This window comes from Arctopsyche grandis, chromosome 10 (assembly GCF_051622035.1).
Source record: "Arctopsyche grandis isolate Sample6627 chromosome 10, ASM5162203v2, whole genome shotgun sequence".
Classification (NCBI taxonomy): domain Eukaryota; kingdom Metazoa; phylum Arthropoda; class Insecta; order Trichoptera; family Hydropsychidae; genus Arctopsyche; species Arctopsyche grandis.
The window spans coordinates 11,688,026-11,711,707 of NC_135364.1; the positions used below are offsets into that span (position 1 = coordinate 11,688,026).

Here is a 23,682-nt window from a genome sequence, read left to right on the forward strand (position 1 = left end):
TGAATTATCTACCCATATGAATTTTATTTTATGGGAACCAATCACACATGCATGTTGATCTCGTCCCATACCACTAGCTATTACATCTTGGGCACGTTTCCATTGTCGATTTTATCATCCATCTTTCAACTTGCGATGCTTGTCTCCGTTTAGTTAATATAACCTAATATTCACACGTTTAACTTTCAAGTTTCCTCATAATGACTTGAAAAAACAGCTGGAAAAAAAATACGAAATAGTTAATTACACGCAAGTCAGTGTTTTGAATTGGTTTCATCGCGCTGTTTTTATCGCTTCCGTTTTTTTCTATTTTCTATTTTGTTTTTAAATGAAGTGCAACTTTTTTTAATTGAATAATGCCAGAAACACAGTGAGTTGAATTGAGTGAATGGAAAAGGGATGGAAAAAAATTCAAACAACTTAAATTATCGCGATGTGTGGTCCAAAAAACATTAAAAGGATACAGGAGATTGGTTTTGTAAAAAATGATCAAAAACGGGAAGAATTAGGAAGAAAACACTGTGTCAAGATCTCGTTTTAATTACCATGTCTTCAAAGATTCCAAAAATAGACCTTCCGAGCTAGCTGGAGAAATATAAAATTTTCTTTTTGAATCGTAAGAAAACTTCCCTTGAAATACTGATTTGCGTAAAATGGACAATTTCGTATTTTTTTTAAATACTAAGCAATCAAAGAAAAAAAAATGGGGTTAAACAATAAAGGAATTCTTAGTGAGACGTGATGCGGGTAGTGGCTGTTTCAAATAATCGAGTATTTCTGGTCAAAACCATTTTTTACAAGTGGCCTAATACATTTGTCCACAATTGTATACGAAGCAACGAAATATTAGATTAAAAACTAAAATATCAGTATCATTCGAAAAGAAATTTGCACCAAACCATTATTGATTTTATTTATTTTAACTCGTATCAAATCACATTCATAATTTGCTCTAACTCAATAACATTATCAACTTTGAATCAATAACCTCTGAACTAAGACGTTTTCGATCGTATGTATGTATGTATGCTGGACTACAATCATCCATCAAACTACATATGTATGAATATATTCTAGAATCTTTGTGTATTACTTTGTTATATTCTAAACCTTCTAGAACATATTCTTCGTTAACTTTCAACTCAACTGCATATATCAACATTCATAATTTCAACCTTTTGTTTCAACCTTCTACAATGTCCTTTAATAGTCACACTCTCAATGAAAGAATTTGACTTTCCATTTGTTTCGTTACTCTGCGTAAACGAGTACGTCTAATTATATATATAGGGATTGGACAGACATTTTGTTTTATTGTATACGACAGGGGTCGTTTCTCTCGGTGTCAGGCGTTGAGCCGGAAGACGATGGTTGATTTTCGCCGCAATTACCGACATGGCAATAATGTCGGGCCCACGCTTTACCGAAGACAAGAACTCTGGCCACGGAAATAGCCAGCAGCACTTCGGATTCACGGCATGTGGCTATTTAGAGATCGCGGGTGAGAACATGACGCGACGTCTTGCCGATCGCTTCCTAGTCCAGCCAGAGGAATCCCGACGCAGACAGCTCTGGGACAAGCTTGATTTAGAGATTCTAGAACGTCAACCTTTGACGAATAGAGACTTTGCCAATCGCAACTATTTGGCCATACGGAAATGTGACAATAGTGGCCGCATTCCTTGCGAAAATAAGTCAGCACACTTTTTATGAGTGAGCGCATTTTAAGTTGGTGGTAGTGTGATAGTCGCTGGGATGTTGCAGCAGGTTCTAATGAAATTAAAGTTTGCGTCGGATCATTTTAAATAGCTGGTGGTTTTAATTTGTTGTTTTGTTATATACTTGAAATGATGTAAACTTTGGTTTTTTTAATATGATGCAATAGCATCGGAAGTATTTTTGAGAAATTTTGGCATTCTAAGAAAAGCTGGTAAAGTTTACAAATGTGTGTGTGTGGTTGTAATTGTTTACTGATTTTACATAAAACAGATGGGAAAATATTTTTATTTACGGATTCATGATTTTTTCAATTACACTCTTAATTTGGTGAGATCAAATCAAATCAGATTGTTGGGTTATTAATAATAGAATTTTACAAATAATCATCAATTTTAGATTATGTCCCAATAAACTATGTCTGTATTTATTTGGTCAGGAAACTTCATTTGATTGGGTCAGTAAATAGATTATTTGTAAGTTAAATAATAATTCACTGATGGCTTGACTATGTTCTGTTTGTCAAAAAATACTTAAAATAATAAGCGGTTTAATGACTGTTTATTTTTATCAACCTTATAAAGTACTCATTTAGTTTTCGTAATTATCATTAAGTTTTCGTAAAAGTTACTCACCATTACAAAAAATTGACTATTTATTTAAGAATATTTGAGAAAGGCGGACAAGCCTATGGATCTAAAGGGTTTGATTTTTTTTTTGCTTTTTAAATGATTTTTATTTTTACTAAATTATGTTCACAATACATCTTATATCTATTTTAATAGCTAATGATCTACTGATCATTTTCTATTTTACAATTTTATTAGTAATCATAGTATTATATTATTCTAATGTTAATTTGTACAGAATAATAGGAAAAAGAGCTCAAAAACCTATTTACAATTCTTATAAATGCTCATAATACATCTAATATATAATATTAATTAAAGACTCTCTAAAGTCGATGACCTAAAGCAGATTATGTTTAGGTAATCTGTGTTTATACCTGAAGGGTATAGACATTTTGTTGTAATCACCGAGACTCTTCACAAGTGTGTTAGTATGGTTATTAGTAGAGGTAGGATAGTCACAGTGCTATCCATTATTCCATTGTTGTAAATCCTTTGTAAAAAAGGTTCGGCAAACCTTTAACAATGCATTTACAACCTTTGAACAATACGCGGCACCTTCTGGGTCCGGTGACTAGTTATTAGTGATTCTGTCATAGAATCTACTGGTTAGTTTGTTAGTAATGTCTATAACAAACGGAATATTATAAATGGCATGCAGTTTTTTCAAGTTAGTATATATGGGTGTATTATAAATTATTTTTAGGGATTTATTTTGTATTACTTGGAGCTTGGAAAGGTTAGTATTCGAGGCGTTATTCTATAAAGGTGAAGCATAGGTTAATAATGGTAATATGAGCGCGCGATATAATTTTATTTTATTTTGAGTTGATAAAGAACTATGACGATTAAATATTGGATATATTGAGGATATACCCCGCATCGCCTTGCATTTCGCTCCCTCAATGTGAGGTGCCGATCTCATTCTTTTATCGAACGTTACTCCTAAATATTTTAATACTGACTGACTAGAGGGTTTAATAATCATATAGTAAGTACAGAAATTCAAATATTAAATAAGATAATGAAAAAAAAATGAAAACCAACAAAGAAAAGCGTAAAGAAATATTATTCACTCAAAATAAACGAAATTAAAACAAACAAGGGAAAATGCAAAACATAAACTTAACTTTAAAAAAAGGAAGAACTACAAAAACCCCATTTATTTTAAGTAAATCAAGTTTATTTTTAAAGAGGTTTAATTTACTAGACGTTACTAATTCATTGGATAAGCTATTCCAAACATTAACCACTGTTTTCAAAATTGATCATTTGATTTGTTAATCCGTTCAAAATGTGTGTTTTTTTTACCTAATGTGATAAATGATTAACATATACGATGGTTGTCTATTGTTTAAGAGATTTTTAATCAGATAAAGCAATAAAACATAATTGTAAAGAAGATAGACAAAACAGAGTTTTTGATAATAGAACACTGATAGTATTAGGAAAACGGTATTTGTTGCATTCCAAAGAAATGTTACTTATGTATGTATGTACATATGATTGTATGCAGGGCTTCCAAGCCGGTTTAAACCGAAACCGAAAAGCCGGCTTTTTGACCATTTATCAAAAAACCGAAAACCGCCTTTTTGGCTTGATCAACCGACTTTTTGAGGTTTTCTTTAATTAATGTTTTTTTCCTCAAAATTAACAATTATGAATTTCAAATTGTGTATAAACCCTCTTAGGTAATAGGCGTATATTTCTTTGGACAAAAAAAGGTACATACTTTCTTTCTTGAGCGGTTTCTTTGAGATTTAGTAATAGACGAAGACCAATAAAATATTATTGAAAGTATGTAGTTTCAATGACCTACCGAACTTCAGGTATAAAAAAAACGTTATTATCGCAAATCCTTGTACATACTTGTCAACAACAAAACAGTAGTCGTAAACTCAAATGATTTATGGCAAAATGCATAGGAATTTCCGAAATATAATTGATTTTTCTTCGAAGGAATTGGAAGGCCACATACCTACTTTTATTACGGTTTGTTTTTGGATTTTTAAGCTAAAACAGATGCGTAAAAACAGCTTCGAAAAGTCTTTATCCTTGATATCTCTTTATCTACATATATCTTTGAATCTCGGCAGTTCTTAATATTTATTCACTATTCCACAATTATAGTTTTTTTGCGAGGTTACACATTATTTTTTTAATAGTATATTCTTGATAGTAGCTTATTTAAATCATTTAATTATTTGTGCGTATTTAGGATCTGCCATTTTACGGCTGTGATATATTATACAAATTGTATTTATTGTAATATTTGTAATAATAATATAAAATAATGATCTTATGAAAGTTCATAATGTTTATAACCCAATTTAATTAAAAAAAACTAGTTTTTTGCATAATATAATATATATTTACATTTTTTTTTTCGATATAAAAATTTTAAACTTTAAATAAATCTTAATTTTCTAAAACCGGCCAACCGGCTTTTTATTTGTAAAAAAAACGAAAACCGGCTTTTTATTTCGGGAGGTTTTTTGGAACCCCTAGATTGTATGTGTATGTAGAGGTTGTGATCGAGAAATCTTGTCTCGAGATTTCTCGAGAATTCTCGAGAAATTTTGATTCTCGTTTCTCGAGAATATTTTATTGTAAAATTTCGAAATTCTCATTTCTCGAGAATATTTTATTATGAAAATTCGAGATTCTCGTATCTCGAGAAATTGTTTATTAGAATCTCGAAAATATCGAGAATATTCTTAATTTATCACTACATGTTTTTGTTCAATAAACTGACTGATTTGGGTACTTGTTAACTCGTAAATAATTTTGTGAAGTATTGTAATATGTATAGATGATCAGTATTTTTATTATTTGTCCGGTAAGTTATTATTCGGTCATCATATAAGTACATATACACATGTTACAACGAAATCACACCATTTTTAAGTTACATATACATATGTATGTGCATGTAGGTACTAGTCACTAGTGCGAAAGTATTCGGTTATGATATCACTAAAACGCTAGTGAAAATATATTTTCACTGACAATATGACCCCACTTAACACACATAAAACAAAGATTTTTGATTTATTATTTATAGTCAGTATTTTAATATGCATAGATTGTCAGTATTTTTATTATTTATCCGGTCACAATAACACGGGCAAAGCCGGGTAGTAACACTGGGAATTTTATAAAATTATTTTTTACATATTTTTATTTTTACTATTTTAAATTACTTTTGTATATTTTTATTTTCTTTTCATGCCTTCTTTTAAAATCTTTTTTTTATATAATTTTACTTTTTTTTCTATTCAATGTTCTATTGTATCTCTCTATATCTTTCTTTCGTCATGTCTTTAATAAAGTTGTAAACCCCTGATATAATATACATATGTAGTGTTTGTGTCCTTTTGATTTTTGTATGTTGTCAAAAAAATCAATTCACTATATTAAAAAAAAAATTATACTTTCTCGAGAATTCTCGAGAATCTCGAGAAACAAAAAAAGAAAATCTCGAATTCTCGAGATTCAAATATTTCGAGAAAATAAGATTCTCAAATCTCGAGATTCAAATATTCCGAGAAAAGGAGATTCTCGAATCTTGAGAATCAAAAAAAGTCGAGAAATCACAACCTCTATGTGTATGGACATATGTAGGTTAGAAAATTGGCTTTCATAATCAAATCCTTTGAATTTGAAATTTTGAAAATTTGAAAACTATTACATTATACGAGTTGGTTTCGGCATAAACCATTTCAAAATTGAAATATTTATTTTTTTTAAAGTAATTTTCTTTAATTTATTGTAAGCGTTGCAATTTACCGTTTGAATAAGCAATCGCGTGAAAGTGAGATAAGTAACGTACCACCTGTGCTTCTATTTATTGTAAATATATGAATGTATACTTTCACGGTTCATGATTAATATTTCAGAATCCATTTATAGATATTATCTACGTAAAATTTCAAAATACACCCCGACAATTTACATTATTGAATATTTCAATCCAGACGCATCATGTGCACCGAGATAATTTTGAATACATTTTGAGATCGCAAGCTTTGTATTGTTCCATTGGTGCATTTATGATGTTGCTGGGATTTTATTGGTGTTCGCGTTAACGGTTTGATTTTAACGTCAGTGTTTATTGTTTGAAATTGGCACACGATCGTCAACATAGACAGTCTAGTCACAATTCGAATTGGCATTTGAATAATTGACTATTGTATGTAATGAAGTTACCTAAAATCGCACTGTATGTTTCCTTACCATTTTCCATGAGAGTTTCCCACCCACTAGTCTCATTGCATGTGATTGTTTTTCCACAGACGTCCTCGGCTCGATCCAGAATTGGAACTCGGAGACACAACAACCCCACTTTTGGACACGTCAGCTGCTAAACACAAATTGGCAATAAGACCAAAGAGAACCCATAGTGATCCAAGACAAAAAACATCCATCACCGTAGTACCAAAAACTGAAAAACCAGATCGGTAAGATCCCGCATCAAACCACCCACTGTACTAATTACAGAAAAATCTACATTAATTATTATTTTAAGTATAATATATGTATGTTTATGTTACACTATTCATCATACTTTCCCCTCTTTCGTTTCTTCCGATGTTTATTTACGATGGTTATACCCATTGACTGAGTGGTCTGTGTGTATGTATAATATGTACTCAAAAATAGATTTTTATAGATACGCATCGCTAGCCGTTTTGAAATATTATATGTATAGATATAAGGGTACCTCTGAAACTAAGCATGGCGAATATTTATGAAACATCTGCTGGATGCGTTCAGGTCGTGAACTCGAAGTGAAATAGAACCGGGTCAACTGGAGAATTTCTGCTTCCGCGGATGAAACGACTTTACATACGTCTGCGTTGCAACATCAAAGTTGCATCGTGGAATTTTTGTAATGGCTTTTCTTAACTGGCAATGTCCGGAAGCGTTTTTACAGCAAATCTTTATACGTTCGAATTCCTCTGTGAAGTCTTGACATTTTGTTTATACAGACTATTATTTTTTTACTGTGCTATCTTCTAATATATAATTTCGAAAGAGACTTCATATGTATGTAAGTTTTGGTTCGTAGAATCCGTGACGTTAAAGAAAAATCAAATTTTCTATGTATGACGACGATATCGATATCGATTTCGATTCCGTTTTCGATTCGATTCCATTTTTGATTCAGTTTTCTATTCCTTTTCCAGTTCCGGATGCCGATTCCTGTTTCAATTCCGATTCCTGTTTCCCTTTTCAGTACCGGATCCGGATTTCTTTTTCAGTTCTGGTTCCGGATTCCCGTTTCAGTTTCGATTCCGGATTCCTCTTCCAGTCCCGGTTCCGGATTCCTTTTTCATTTCCAATTCCGATTATTTCAATTTCGATTCCTGGTTCTAATTTCAGTTCCGATTCCATCCGTTTCTGAATGGCTGACGTTAAACATTATTTTTTTCGATTCAAATAAATTTAATAAAAAAACAAATTAATGTTTACTACTAGATAAGCCATGTTTGGCGGTTTATATTACATATACCGAGCGAAGCCGGGTAAAACCACTAGTTTCTTAATAAACTAAAGGTATATATATATATATACATAATTTAAAAAATGCAGATTTTGAAGCTTCGTTCATTTGTTTTCATATTTAAAAACGACATAGCGATATATGTAACACGTTTGACAGATATTTTATGAGTATTCGTGAAAAACTCATCGTATTTTTTTAGTGGGTTATTTTTAGACAAGGGCTTTTTTATCTGATGCAAGGATATTTAAGACTTTGTAGCCTCTACATTATAGAGGAAGATTCTAGATTACGAATTCAAATATATTGTTGCGTATGGGTGAGTTCAGGATCCAAATGAAAGGCCAAAGTCGCTTTACAGCATTTATTCAACGATCCGAGAGGTCCGCACGGATCCCCTGCTAACTCCAGAATAGTCTGATCTACTGTGTGTACCTCCTAATAAAGGACAAGTTGCACACCACAGCTTCCCCGATCCATTTATATATCTATTGTCTAGAAACGTAAACGTCTACTGTGGTGAGTCTATTGTTCTATGACAAGTCCAGCGTATCCTTTGTTCGGGCACTTACCAAGTCCCGTTAGCCTAATCCATTGTTTTCACTTACGTCACTTTATTTGTCACTAACGAATGCACTTAGACAGTGGATACTCTCACTCATGTTCCCACGTTACATTATCAATGAGTAAAATTTTCATTTTAATTCTAAAAAGTCATAATATCTTTAAATATAATATATAGGTAGATAAAATAATACTTTGGGTGCTATTATCATCATATGTATGTATGTATAATAATACATTATGTGTGTATGGGGGATTAGTGGTTGAAGGACTCTCAAATTATAATCCGTTCTAAGCCAGAAAAAGCTTTTGATTTTATTTGCTGAAATTTCAACGAGCGATAGTACATAAATCAATACAGAATGATCTTACGTCCATAAAATACATATGTATATCCAACATAGACGTATTTGATTATTTACTATACACTTGGTTTCATATAACTGTTACGTCAAACAATCATGACGTGCTGAAAATATTTAAATTATATCACTTTCAGGAAATGCCATTTTAAAATTAAAAAACTGAGATTTTCCTGTTCTTAAAAATATATCGCAGGTTATTTTCCACGATTCTCGGAATCCTATTCCCGTGTTGTAAAAGTTACGTCCGAAAAAAATTGACTTCTAATTATTGCAATTTTGCGAACGTTTAAATTAATTCACAAATTCGTATACTATTCATCATCGTTCCTAGTGTTTGTTTTGTGCTCATTTTAATTACTTTGACATATGTTTATTTTTTTTGTTTTTCATTTTAAAAAATACATCTTTACGAGTACTTGGCAAGGTTGTTGAAATGCGAGATGAGTGATAGCTCTGCCAAATTGTCCTTGTACTTTGAGATAAAAATGTACTGCGATTCATAGAAGAACTTTTGGACAAGCTTCTTCCATTGCGAAAATGAACTAAGTCTTATTTTTTTAGCTGTCACATACGTATGTATATATTTCACAGGTGGTTTATATGCATATAAATGCATGAGATTATAATGACTTCACCTGTCACTGTATTATTGCAATGTGCAAGCAAAATGACTGATGGGTTCCTCCAGTTAACAAGTTTCCTGACCACTGCCAAATTAAATTTCTCTCTTTATTTTAAAAGGGTTTTTGTTTTCCGTGAATTTCCACACACTAATCACTCGTTTTCTGTGTATATTTACTGTACATGTGGGAATCAACGGGATTTAAAACTACTAAATGGATTCACTCGTCTGGCAACGTGCACTTGGCTGTTTACTCAGTGGAAAATAAAATGCTCTCGAAAGTATTCGCAACAAATTAGTATGTTGAAATTTGTCAAATTATGTACTTTTAAAAAAGTGGGAATTCCCGGCATTTTAAATGTTAATTGTGGGTCAAATTATAATAAAACCTGTTGTACAAATTGAATTTTAAACTTAAATAATAATAAAACGGCTTTCATCGTTTCATACACTGATTATAATTGAGAAAATTAAAATATTTGATACATTTTAACATAACTTGCACATTTTTGATATAAAAAAATATTTTTCAAAGCTTTTAAAGATATGCGTATTAAAAATTGATGAATTGATTACCATTTTATTTTATTTAATTAGGTTAATTAATTTTAATAACGATCCTAGGTTTCAAAAGGGTTTTTGCCTCATTTTAATCGACGCTTATATAGAATTGCTTATATAGTAAGGAATTTCTTTGGCATGTATTATTTTATACCTACTCCACCTTGTCTCGTAACAGAAACTTTTATTGAGAGATATATTCGGTGGGCGCCATAAATATTAATTCGTGTCAGCAATAAATAAAGGCGAGTGTCTGAAGCATTTTTTCGTAAGATTTGCACCAAATTCCTATTTGTTATAAATGTTGAGAGTGATTCACTTAGCATCGGAACAGCGTTCGGCAAACATCCAAATAATTGACGAACCTCTTTGAAGTGGCATCCTGTTCGCTACACCTGATTTACCTTGTCATATCAAATTGGCAGTCGGCGTGTTACTTGCAAATTTCACAAGTGTAACGCGAAACCGAACGGCTCAAGGGCGACGACTGTGAAAAGTTCGATCGGTTTCGTCCTAGTGGAAAAATCATCGGCTACGCGTGACCGAAACTCGAATTCCAAGACACAGGTTGATGCTTCAATGAATTCCGATGTTCTAAATTTGGGTTGGAAAAATGCATCGATGCTTACCAGATGCAGAGCCGCAGCAGTCCGTGAACTTGGCTCTACACGATCACAATGGATTATCGTTGAAAATGATATACGCACGTGTTGTGTATTTGTATGTCATGATGATAGTTTTCGTCAAAAGTAGTTTTCAAAATTTATGTATCGTTTTGTTGCGGAGGAGTAGACATACGGTCGTTGTCTGTTCTATGTTGATTTTACCCGATTAAATTAGATGTACACGTGTTTTCTTTTATTTTTCAGAAAAAAAAATGATTATCATCAAAGGAATTAGTTTTATATGTAAATTTGGTTCAAATTAAAGGTGAAAGGTAAAATAATTACATCAGAATATATAATCTGGGTGTAAATTTCTTCGATCAAAATTGATCATATCGCGTCATATTATCTTACTAATTTCTATCCTCATTTCCGAAACTAATTGAAATTTTTGGATCACTCATTATGATACAACATGAAAAATGAAAGTAAAAACCTATCGCTATGATTTGAAGTAGTTATAAAAGTAAACTCTATTATTCTCTCACTCGATCTTATCAACATATTGTATCATAATCTGTTTTATGTCAATATAACGAACAAAAAACAAAGTTTTTTAATACATATTTTGTCGATTTAAAAATTGATTCCCACAGTAATCCTTTTTATACAAAGAAATAATAAATGTCAAGATTAAAGTGTCAACGCGTATAGAGAAGCTTCCAAAAATAATAAAACAAGATTTTCATGTGTTAATACCACGTTGCTTTCTGTTGTTATAAATATAGATAGGTATTTATATTTATATATGTATAATATATAGTAGTTCTTATTTGACTCTTGGACTTGACTTATTGGACCAAAATGCTGAAATTTATTGTACCGAAAATTAAAATTAAATGGTTACTTATGGTCTAAAAATGGTTACTTACAAGTTCTCAAGTAATTATTTCTAGTAACTGTAAAGATAATTAGTTACAGTACGATTTTATGACCCTTAAACAATTTCAAAGCATTCTCGCAATGCCAATCTAAAATCTCCGAAAAGGATAATAAATCATGAGCGTGCGTTGACGTTTTTCACTTATGCTGAAATATGTCGTATCGTTTGTCTTGGTATTATGTACTCGGATTGCAGTTATACGATGTTGAATATATTGGAGTGATGCCATATCTCGAATTTTATTATTCCGAAGCTACATATGTTGAGTAATCAAACGCGCCAGGAATTTCTGGTTACGTGTATGCAGGAATCCCTCGCTTTCGCTTGTTTTCACTCTATGAAATCCAAACGAAAGCTACCTTGAATATACATACATACATAAATGATATCATTTTTTTGACGTTTCAGATTGTTGGTGAGAGTGATAGATGATGACGGTGAAACTCGACAAGGATTAGTACCGACGGTCGTGCTCAGAACGAAAGATGAAGAGGAACGATTACGAAAAGCTGGAGGACCAGCGGCTGATGCAGCCTTCAGAAGGCAGTAAGTCGAATTGATAAATATTATAGAACATTACATTTAGATGTATAATAAGTCCTAGTGTGGGATTTCTTTAAAGTTGCCATTTTAAAATTAGCATAGTTAAGTATGCTTTAAGTTTATTTATTCATACAATTTTAGCTAGTTATGTAATTTTAATACATACTTCTATTTTAATTTAATACATAATTATGTTGCTATACATTTATAATGTATATTAATTAGTAAAGTTGCTGCTTTAGGAAGATTTACTTATTTTATCATTGTTACCTTTGTCTCATATATTTGCTATATGAACATTGTTGGAATTTTCGATAGTTTCTTTTATTCTGATAATTTATTAAAATTTCATAAATTTTTCGTAAAACTTTGACTTGGCCAATCTATGTACACCGAGGAACAACAAAAAATTCGGATGTGACCAACCCAAAACAAAATTCGAACCGTACAGACACATTCACACATACCGGCAGCATTATGAAATAATAACAGCTATGACAGCATTTTCGATTCAAATTGAGCGTCAATGTATGGAAACTTGCACAAGAAAAAAGTTCCACTTCCGGTTCTCGGAATTTGTTCAAATTTTTTTTATTACTTAAAATCACTATAGTATTATATGTGCACATTAAATATCAAGAAAATAAAAACAATTTAAAAGGTCAAAATATAATAATGAAATATTGTTTTAAAAAAATATATACTACTTCCGGTTTACGAATTCTGACCAAAACCTTATCAGCTCTAAGTTTGTACATAAACAATACAAATATTAATTTTCAGCTTGATACATTCAGGGGTGTGGACAGAATAGTGGTCACAACATTTTTAACCTTTCTAAGAGGAAAATATGCCACTTCCGGTTTATTAAATTTAGTGATATTTTTTATTTTCATCACATTGATACAATAATTATTCTTAAATTTTTTGGTGAAGAGTACATATGTATGTTAAAGAGGTCAAAAAAAATAGTGGAAGAAAAATTGAACAAGAGTAAACTGCTACTTCCGGTTAACAGATGCTTACTAAATTTAATACATAGCTTGGTATTAAGCTTAAACTTGTAGATATGAAATTTCAGTTCAATAAAATAAAAAGTTTCTGAGAAAAACATAAAAAAACCTTGTAAAACCTTGTAAACCGAGTAAAAGTACTACTTTCGGTTCAGGTAAAAATATTTTTAAAATATAATTTATAAATTCTATTACATTTATAAAAATTTCAGTCCGATTCAGTTAGTGGTTTGGGTGATAATTGAATTTAAAAACTTAAAAAAAGAGGATACCTACATATAAGGGGAGGTACCATTTACTACGAACATAGTTAAAGTAAAAAGTACAAATACCAGAGCGAAGACTAATCAATCTTTGTTAAGTTTTAATATGAATTTGAATTCGAATATGACAATGATTTTTGTTGGTTTGCTTAATTTTTATAAGGTTTATTAGATATTATATACTTACATATGTATGTGAAGAGCAATTAAAAAAATTCGTAATTTTTACATTTTTTTTGCTTTTTCTGTCTATTACTCAAAACCTAGTTTTGCTATGCTGAAAGTGAGTATTGAAATCAATAGTTAGATTTTTTTTCTATTGATTGTGATTTTTTATTGTTTTAAAATACTTACAAAGAATTTTTCAAACGACATATCTTTAATATCTACCCTCAAGAATAGCTTCGTTATTCGTCAAAATGTATCATATTCGTGTTTACTTTTACTGATATATCAAACAACGTTTATATTTACATACATGTATGTATTTAGGTAGAAAAAAATGGAAAACACTAGAAAATACATGTGACAATACTTTTAACAATTTGTCAAGATATATTGTATGATTGTGGATATTTTGAAGATATGTTATGTGGTTATCTAAATAACCACATTTAGATTAAAATCAATTTCTGTATTTTGAAAATTAATATCAATCTAATATTTGTTCATTTGTTGGCTCAGTATGTAGCTTGTAGAGTGAAGATGTTATATTCGTATGACTTTTTCATCCCAAATAACCTCCTCTTTCATCTCTTATAATACATGCATCATAAATAATGCTGTACAAACAGTGTTTTGTACGGACTGATTTCCATCCTTACAAAACACCGATGAAATACAAATTTCAATCTTGCACAAATTTCAAATTTTCCGCGAACACCGCTATATATTTTCTTCAGCGTTGCCCTGAACGACCCATTTATTATTTTGCTGGCTAATAAAAATCATTACAAGTCACCTGTTACGCTGTCGCAGTTAATTCCGCGGCGCATTTTATTTCGTTGCATTCGTGCCACACACAACGAGAAACAAAATGGGAAATCTTAAGCAATGTCCCAAAAAGCGGGTTGCCAAGTTTCGTATTTTTCGAAAATGGCACCAATCTCGCGAAAAGATCTCGTCTCGTGTTCCCCGTATTCTACAGCTGCGACTGTCTCGACTGGAGATTGTGAATTTAATGATGAGTTCGAAATAAAATAAAATAAGATGAAAATGAGTGGAATAGATTGGGTGTCATCGTTCTCTCTTAGCGTCGGTATATAAATTTTCCACGGTGAACGTTAGGGCCAGTTCTCACTTCGAAGTTAACTCATCTGGCTCATGTTCGAAATGGGCCAAGATCAAAGATAGAAATGCAACAAAAAAAACAACAAACATTTAAAGGTCGTCCTGTGTCGCGTTGATTGATTTAGTTTTTTTGTTGGCGTTGGAAACGCCTCATCAACTAAAGATTTTATGCACAGAAAACACATTTTGTTTCCATAGACTAAATTTATATTCAAAATTATGAATAAAGAAACAATATTTTTGTTTTAAACAGTTTAAAAATATTATTTGGCGACGCATTTATTCGGCTCAGTTTGTTGTTGACAAAGAAATAATTGGAATTTGGAATTTTCATAAATAAAACATTTAATCAATGTACACATTTATTGTATTTAGGCAGTGTCATTGAATATGAAAATCTATCAATAAAAATCACCATGTTTATGTATTTGTATGTATGTTCTTGGTCATATGATTATTCACACCATTCTATAGTGATAAAAATTAAAGTATGTTGTCATTATTTGTTTGGTTATTATTATTATTTTCAACATGAAAAATTATTACAATTCCAATTTAAAAAATATATTAAAATACGTAGTGGGATCAAAGAACACACAGCAAGTATTTTTATATACGAATGTACATACATGTGTATTATGTGCCGTTTAAAATGTTCAGATTGTAGAAATAGGAGAATATAAAATAAATATTTTTAATTTATAAACTGTATTAAATATTTTAGATCAAATTTACAAATTTCTTATGATCCAAAAGTAGTCACGTGGTATCCATAAAATTTATAATATTTTATAATTATTATATAATATTTTATATTTATATTAGATAACATTTAGTGAACTTCCATATAAATTATGTTTATAATACATATGAACAAATATGAGAAACCCTCATTTTTTAGATATAATAATTCTTAAAAGATTTACAAAAATTTATACTATTACAATTTTTACCATACGTGTGGTATTATATTCGGCAATAAGAGTGCTTCATTCTCACATAAAGTTCTACGAGAATGAAGCACTCGTATAAGCACTCATATAAACGCTCGTATATAACTCAGCCTCGTTCAAGACAAATTATGTGACATTTTAATCCTAATTGTTGCTCATAAAATTTAGTTATAACCATTTTGCTTATTTATGAAGATAATATAACATTACATGTTTTGTTTGATTTAAGAGCTGTGGTGCGTGAGTTGGTGGAGACTGAAGAGGAGTTTGGAAGGGACTTGCAACAGGTCGTAGAGAGGTATATGAAACCCGTCGATAAACCCACCACGCCAAAAGCCGTCAGCGACAATAAAGATTTGGTTTTCAACAACTTCAAACAGATTGCTGATTTTCACAATACGTATGTTCTATTGTAGTCTTGGCCTGTTTTATTTATAGACCGTTCTAATGTTTAAATCGTCGTTTGTTTCAGTGTCCTCATTGAGGGTGTGAAGTACTATGCGAACGAACCGAGAATGTTGGGAAAAACATTTCTACGAATGGAACGCGAATTTGATAAGCATGTTGCCTATTGCAGAGATGAACCTTCTTCTCAGATTTTCCTGAGTGATAATCGACAGGCTAGGGAGTTTTTCGAGGTAATTATGTATACTATTTTACACACTATATAGGTATTAACTCTAGTTTCAACTATTATATGTATATATTATTGTTATGTTTATATGCACATTATCTACTATGGCCAAAAAATATAATGATACATATGTATGTATGTATGTGCGAACACTACGAGAATAAGATATGTGATGAAAGTTAAATATTCAATGAAGATTAGCTTTCCAAAGTTTTAAATGGTTTGTGTCTAAGATAAATCATTTATAGAAATTTTAATTTATTTCATAGATGTCGCTTTACAGAATTTTCCCTCTATACATATCTATGGAAGTGTGAATTTTCCGATAGCTTATAATAATTTATATATACATATGTAGTGTGATGTAGCTTTTATTATCATATAATAAATTGACAACGAAATGGTTTTATTGAATGAAAATGAATATCGATATTTAGTTACTAGTAAAACAAAAATATATGTAATATTTCAATTATGTGATTAAAAAAATATTCAAGTCAGTTTAAAATATCGTGCAATTCATTTCGTTCCAATTCAGTAATCGAATAGTAATTACAATGTAAAATTTTATATACATACATATGTATTATACATAATCAATTATTTTTTAAGAAACATTTTTGAATAATTTATTTTGTATTAGAACCGTAAAGTTTGGCTTTTTTATATGTACATATTATGTTTTATTATTTATATACATCATTTGTGCCATGACAGGAATTACACTAAGGCGATACATATGGTTAGATTATTTTTGTTTATAAGTAAAAACAATTTTTCAAACATAACAGTACATAGAATACAAAAAAGATATCCATGGATAATGAACAATATTTTTGATACACAGCGAATACTTTATATTGGTAGTATATTTTCATAAGATTCAACCAATTCCAGATGCTAATAACTCGAATTTTCGAGTAATTGAAGGGGAAGATACCGATTTATAGGATCCGTCACAATAGTTAAGATAGAAAAATTGGAAAATCCTAACGGGAGACTTTCGTTTTATGTTTTAATCACCACGAGATCGCCAACAGCGTGTTTGGCAGGGACTTGAACCCACGACCTCTCAACTGCTCTACCAGTGCACTATGCTGTGGCTATACGATATACATGATTTAGTTTTGTTGATGTAATAAAAATTCAACTAAGATGTAATACACATTCAATGCTTTGAATTAATATGGAAGCGTTTCCAAAAGGTCGGGAAATTGAATCTATTCGAATGCACGCGTACCGTCACAAAGGAATACGTCGATTTTCCAAGAATTTCCCGACTGAACTTCACGATCGGTTTAGCGTGACCGTTGTTTTGTTTCGATCAATGAATCGAGCATAGCAGGCATTTCTCTGCGGTTCTATTTGAGGAGATCCTCTTCTTATGTCGTCGTCCTCTTTGTCTTTTTTTGTCGCTTTTTGACTCGTTTCCACGGGACGATTGAGTCACGGGCGAATGTTAACGCTCACGTGCCCTCAAAATAACACGCAAACGTCACTGGAAAACCACCCGTGTGTTACGAATTGCGTGTGTCCATCGTTAAACGAAGACAATCAATCTTCATTTCGGGAAATATTCGCATTATTTCGATGGAAATGTAAGTAATGCCTTTACGAAGTGAAACATTTTGCACGTGAGACGAGTAATTAAGTCTTCAGTTCGAAATATGATTGGTGCAATTCTCTGGGAGGCAATTTGTTAAGGGCAATTAAAATAGCTGAGCAGGCTTGTGCTAACACTGCCAGACAGCTAGCTTAATTTTAATAAAAACGGAACGTTTAATCGCTGTATCTAAATTTACTACTGTTTCTTCAGTTAAATCACTTCGTATCGTTTATATATAGTATATAATACTATTTCCCAATATATAATAACGATTTGTGAATTATTTTAATATAATACAATCTTCTTTCCAATAACAAGAAAAACTTTCATGCTATTATTTTTACTTTATCTATGTACTTAGTAACAATAGATGAAGTTTTGTGATCATGCGAAAATTCGAACTCGAGATTTTGACGATTTTTTCCACACCCTTGAACGTACCGAGCTGAAAATTTGTATTTGTATTTTTTATGTACTAACTTAGAGTTGATAAGGTTTTAGTCAGAATTCGTAAACCGGAAGTAGTATTTTTTTTTTAAACAATATTCAATTATTTTATTTTGTTCTTTTAAATTATTTTGATTATCTTGAAATTTAATTTGTATAATACTTATAGTGATTATAAGTAATAAAAAAAATTTGACAACCGGAAGTAGAACTTTTGCCTTATGTTAGTTTCCCTACATTTGCGCTCAATTTGTATCGAAAATGCTATCATAGCCGATATGTGTGAACATGTATGTATGTTTAATTATCAAATTTTGTTTTGTAACCTTCTTATATTCCTCAAATACATATACCAAGTTGTGGGTTGGTCGCATCCAATTTTTACTTTATCTATGTACGTAGAACAATAGATGAAGTTTTTTTTTGTATGTTAATTTATAAAAAAATATATTAACCATGATGCAATTACGGGTTTTGCCCAAAGCGACACCTGTGGTTAAATTTGTGCATATGTACTTTATATAAATTTAAAGCATTATTATTATAAATTTGAAATTATATTCAAATAATGATGACAACTGAGAATAGGTTGTCAATTTATTTGGAACCGTTTCAACAATGAAATCAGATAAATTGACAAACTCTGATGCGAAACGATTGACCTGGAGACACATACATACATACATATATCCAAGGATCGATAGCAATGCAGGGTCAGGGATTGAACCCTCTATTAATAGTATAATACGCTTACCTTACGAGCTATGTTGCTGGTTTCTCTTATTACCGGAAATTGTACAGGAAATTGTTGGATTTTGCAAATAACGTATATATATTATAACATGTTTGTTTAATCGTCATTAGGGTCACTTTATTCGTCGTAAAGAAAGTTGTGAATTTTTTTCGTTGAGTGTTTGAATGTTTTTGAATTTTTGTTATATCATCTTCCCATTTATTAATGCTATAATATATATAAATAAACATATGGGTGTTGTTCTATTTATACAATACATTGTATGTATATCTGAGATGATCATCATCGATATATTTTCGATATCTCTTTATCGATGCCGGCCTACCACTATCTCAGCTGGGCTAGCCGTGTCCACTGGGCACTGGTCCAAATTTACTGAAATAGTTGGGGCATTTTTAGAACTTCATTGCGAATATTATGACGGCGCTCTTCCCCATCTAATACTATCTGACTACGAATGCCTGCCGGACAGACGCCACTTTCTTTTACCATTGTTCGATAATTTGAATATATTATATAATTTCATATAATATCCTCCCTCTTCAGTGTCTCATAAATTCGTCACATACATATATATTAAAATAAAATATGCTTACCTACATTGTATGTGGAATGTGTTTATCGTAAATTCATCGTACATAAAATTTTTCGATTATACCAGTTTGTCCATAGATGACGCTGTTGTGTTGTATCTATGTATATATGGTACAAAAGTTTGGCCATAGGTGTCACATTGGGGCAACCTGTCATGGCACATGGTAAAACTTATTGTATAATAAATAAGTAATATAAACAATACTTATTATTCGATACTCAAGTACATTTGGAAAATCACAGTTTCACATTAATAGACTTTTCACACAAATGATCAACATTTTCTAAATCAAATATTAATTTGTTATTCTAAATTGTCTATCTTCGTAAAATTATTTTTAAATAAATTTCAGTGTACCTATACATATGTAGTTATGATGATATAATTCGTATGTCTCAATAAAAATATTAAGCAATTAACTTAGCTTAATGTCATTGATAGTGTTGCGTAGGGTGGGTTAAGGATAAAAAAAAGAAAGGCCAAAGTTGCTTCACAGCATAAGTTCAACGATTCAGGAGGTCCACACGTAATCACTGCTCGCTCCAGAATAATCTGATCTACCGAGTGTACGTCCTTATAAAAGGAAAGTTGCACAGCATAGCTTCCCCGATCCATTAATGTAATGTGATAGTCTACCCTGGTGAGTCGCACGCACTCGCCCGCGTTTATAAGAACTCCAGCGTATTCTTTATTTGGGCACTTACTGAGTCCCGTTAGCCTAATCCGGGGGTCTCTATTGTTCGCCTACGAATGCACTTAGATAGTTGATTCTCTATCTCTCATGTTCCCACGTTACAATAGTATTCTAATATTAGTCTAAATTAAAACAAAAATATTTATACCGTATAATTTCACTTGTAGGTGATGTTTTTTTACTTTGAATTAGAATTCATTGTATTTAAAGGTTTCTAGATGCGTCTTGGGTGATCTTAATAGTGACGTTTGATCTGAATTACATATGTACATGTATCACGTGTTTCATTCATTATATTGGGAAAGCAGCTGCTTTCCAGATTCAATTAATTATACATATGTAGGTATATATAGCATAGTGAAGATCTTTCATGTTATAATCGTCGTTCATAATTTTCCAGTATTAGAAACGACCTTATTAACTGGGTCATGGTTTTCATTCGATTCGATATTTGTTGGCAAAAATTTTGTTTCGAGTCCTTTAATGAATTCGGAATATGATACGTAGGTATTGCAAAATTTTACGATATTCACATTGAAAACGCTATACAAATGTACAAATCATATGAATAAAATTCATTTTGCGGAATATTTTTGATTCATTTCTAAATACATTTATTTATTTTAAACATACAACATACATATGTATATATGTGTACATATGTATAATCGAAGCCACTGTAATGCGATCTCAGTGTGAATGAACTATGCCAAAATGTACAGTATGCTCACTAATCGCTTTTAAACTGTGCCAAATTAAATGCATGGTCATGAACATTCGGAATTTCGTTTGTCAAAACCTTATGAAAAATTAAACGTATTAGTAATGAAAATTCTTCATAGAAAAACAAGCGTTTTTATTTTATTGGTGGCGCTAATCATAAAATTTTTCTAGCGTGACGTGCCAAGCTTGTTGTTGTTGCGTAAGGCTGGCTGCTTTCATTTATATCTCACAAGATGCAAAACAATTTTCTTGATGTAAAAAAAAAATAGAAAGAGCAGTCATTCTTTGATGTAATTCTTTGAGTATTTATTGTACGGCGCGTGCGTATGAAATTATTTTCGTTCAGTTGGCATATGTACACATACCCGGTGCATTTGTGACTTGATCGTGTTTGGCACATGTCCTATTATAAATCTAAGCGCGTGTATCTATATCATTATCTGGTAAACATGTTTAATGTTGTTATCGGTGAAAGTTTCCGAACTTAAAATTTTTTTAAAAAGCTTTTTTCACTTCAAAATAACGTTTTAGAATCTTTTTAATGCGACGAAACGTCAAGTCGAGTAGCTTCGTCCAAAATTTGCGTTATTTTCGATATGTTCTGGATATTTAATGTGTCAATTAAGTGGATTCGTAAATAGACGAGAAGGTCAATCGTATATCATAATATTATATGCCTAATTTAACATCTGAAATTGCTGATTTAAAATTAGTTCTTACCTTATGTAATATCTGTAATGTAATATTAGCGTATGTGTATATATGTATGTATATATATTCTCTTGACTTACTTAACTAGCACTGCATCTTTTCGAGGTGTATCTTTTTTCTGCAATGTTATATCTTTAAAACATACATTGGTCGTCTATTACTAGTTTTCAACATCTTGTTTTGTGGCATTTCAAGTGATGTATACATACATATATTCATATTAAAAAGGAAAATTAATATCAGTAGGTAGTAATATTAATATTTTTTAATTTTTTATTGAACTTTCTCAACTAGATATGTATTTATTCCAGTCCAATTTTTCACTTCATACAGTTTCGAACGAACGTACTAGTTTGTTCATCCAGGAACTATACATAGGTTTTAGTTTAAGTGCTAAAAGTTTAAAGCTGTCTTCAAATAGTCTCCGTAGGTGTCGAATGAAACTTTTAGCTGTCAAAATTTTGGATTTGTAAGAGCACCTATTATTTAAAATGGGAAATTTTGTGGAAACCGCATTATGAAACCGAAACGCTACTATAATTCCTGTTTTCGCTAATTTTTAAAATATTGCAACCAATGTTGAACATACATATGTACATAGAGAATGGGATAAACGATTGAGCATACCTGCCTAATAGTTTGTGTACGAGTAATTTGTCAAATAGTTATTTTATGTTAACTGGCCAGATTGGTTTGCGTATGAATGAACTAGTATGTTCATGAACGAACGAAATATATTTACCGATATGTATATACACATGGACTGTAACATATGTATATATGTATACTAATAAATTTTGATAGAAAATTTCGTATTTAAATTTTATTAGCTGCAGAAATATTCGAAATCTTTAGAAATATTTTTTAAATCAATGCATATATAATTTTTATTATGAGAGAGATAGTATCCAAGTGCATTCGTGGGTGAACAATGGAGAACCCGGATTAGGCTAACGGGACTCAGTAAGTGCTCTAGCAAAGATACGCTGGAGTTCTCACAGAACAATAGACTCACCGCGGTAGACCTTTAGACAATACATAAATAAACTGATCGGGGAATCTATGGTGAGCAACTTGTACTATAACAACGGTAGATCAGATTATTCTGGAGTGAGCGGTGGTTACGTGTGGACCTCCCGAATCGTTGAATAAATGCTGCGAAGCGAATTTAGCCTTGGATTTTGATTTTGATTTTGGATCATGAACGCACCTCTATGCAACAGTATTTACAAAAAATTTACCATTTTAGAAAGTCTATAGAACCTTTGCAACAAGTAAGTCAGATGAAATCAACAAATTATTCAAGCATCCAAAGCATCGCAAAGCAAGGCAACTGTATTGCTGAAATAGAATACAATTTCTCCTCGACTAAAATTGTAATTTTTCATTACTAATTAAATTTTAAACAAGTTGTCATAGCGTTAATTTATCCAAATTACTGTCATCTTTCATACGCAACGGTTACCTCAACTAGCGTAAAGTGACCGTGAAAGTTTAGTGGGTCGACGCAACGAAGCTTGTGGAAGCTCGAAGATGTCCGGTGTTAATCACGAATGTCAATCGTGGAGGATGTGGTGTTGAACGCATTCCGCATCGGTCTAAATATAATACGCATTTATATATGTGAACGTGTATGTCGGACAGATATGTTGAAACTTTGAAAGCTCGCGCCGAACGAATTAAACTTGGAGCTTTTCACGAAAAGTTGTGGGCAGCATCTTCCCACGGCCGCCAACTCGTTCCGAGATGCTATCGGCTACAGGAATATATTGCCATCGCCATTAAACCGCCGAAATAAACACTGGTCTAACGACTGGTGGCTGACAAAATAATTTCGGGGCTAAACGCCCGATCAAGTCGTCAAATTATCAAGTGGAAAACGGACAAAACGGTTTGGGAGTGGATCTTTTTGTATGTACATAGTTTGGGTCTATTTCTGCTTCGG

At 31.5% G+C, this 23,682-nt stretch overlaps 1 protein-coding gene across 1 annotated transcript in view; it reads left to right on the forward strand.

Annotated features, from left to right (window-relative positions):
• Nucleotides 1-23,682, forward strand: part of Obsc (Obscurin) — a 59,584-nt gene that overhangs the window by 5,766 nt on the left and 30,136 nt on the right. The window contains exons 3-6 of the mRNA XM_077439878.1: nt 6,641-6,805; nt 11,920-12,057; nt 15,803-15,973; nt 16,046-16,211. Coding sequence (XP_077296004.1) covers nt 6,641-6,805; nt 11,920-12,057; nt 15,803-15,973; nt 16,046-16,211 — 640 coding nt within the window. The remainder of the gene's footprint in view (nt 1-6,640; nt 6,806-11,919; nt 12,058-15,802; nt 15,974-16,045; nt 16,212-23,682) is intronic.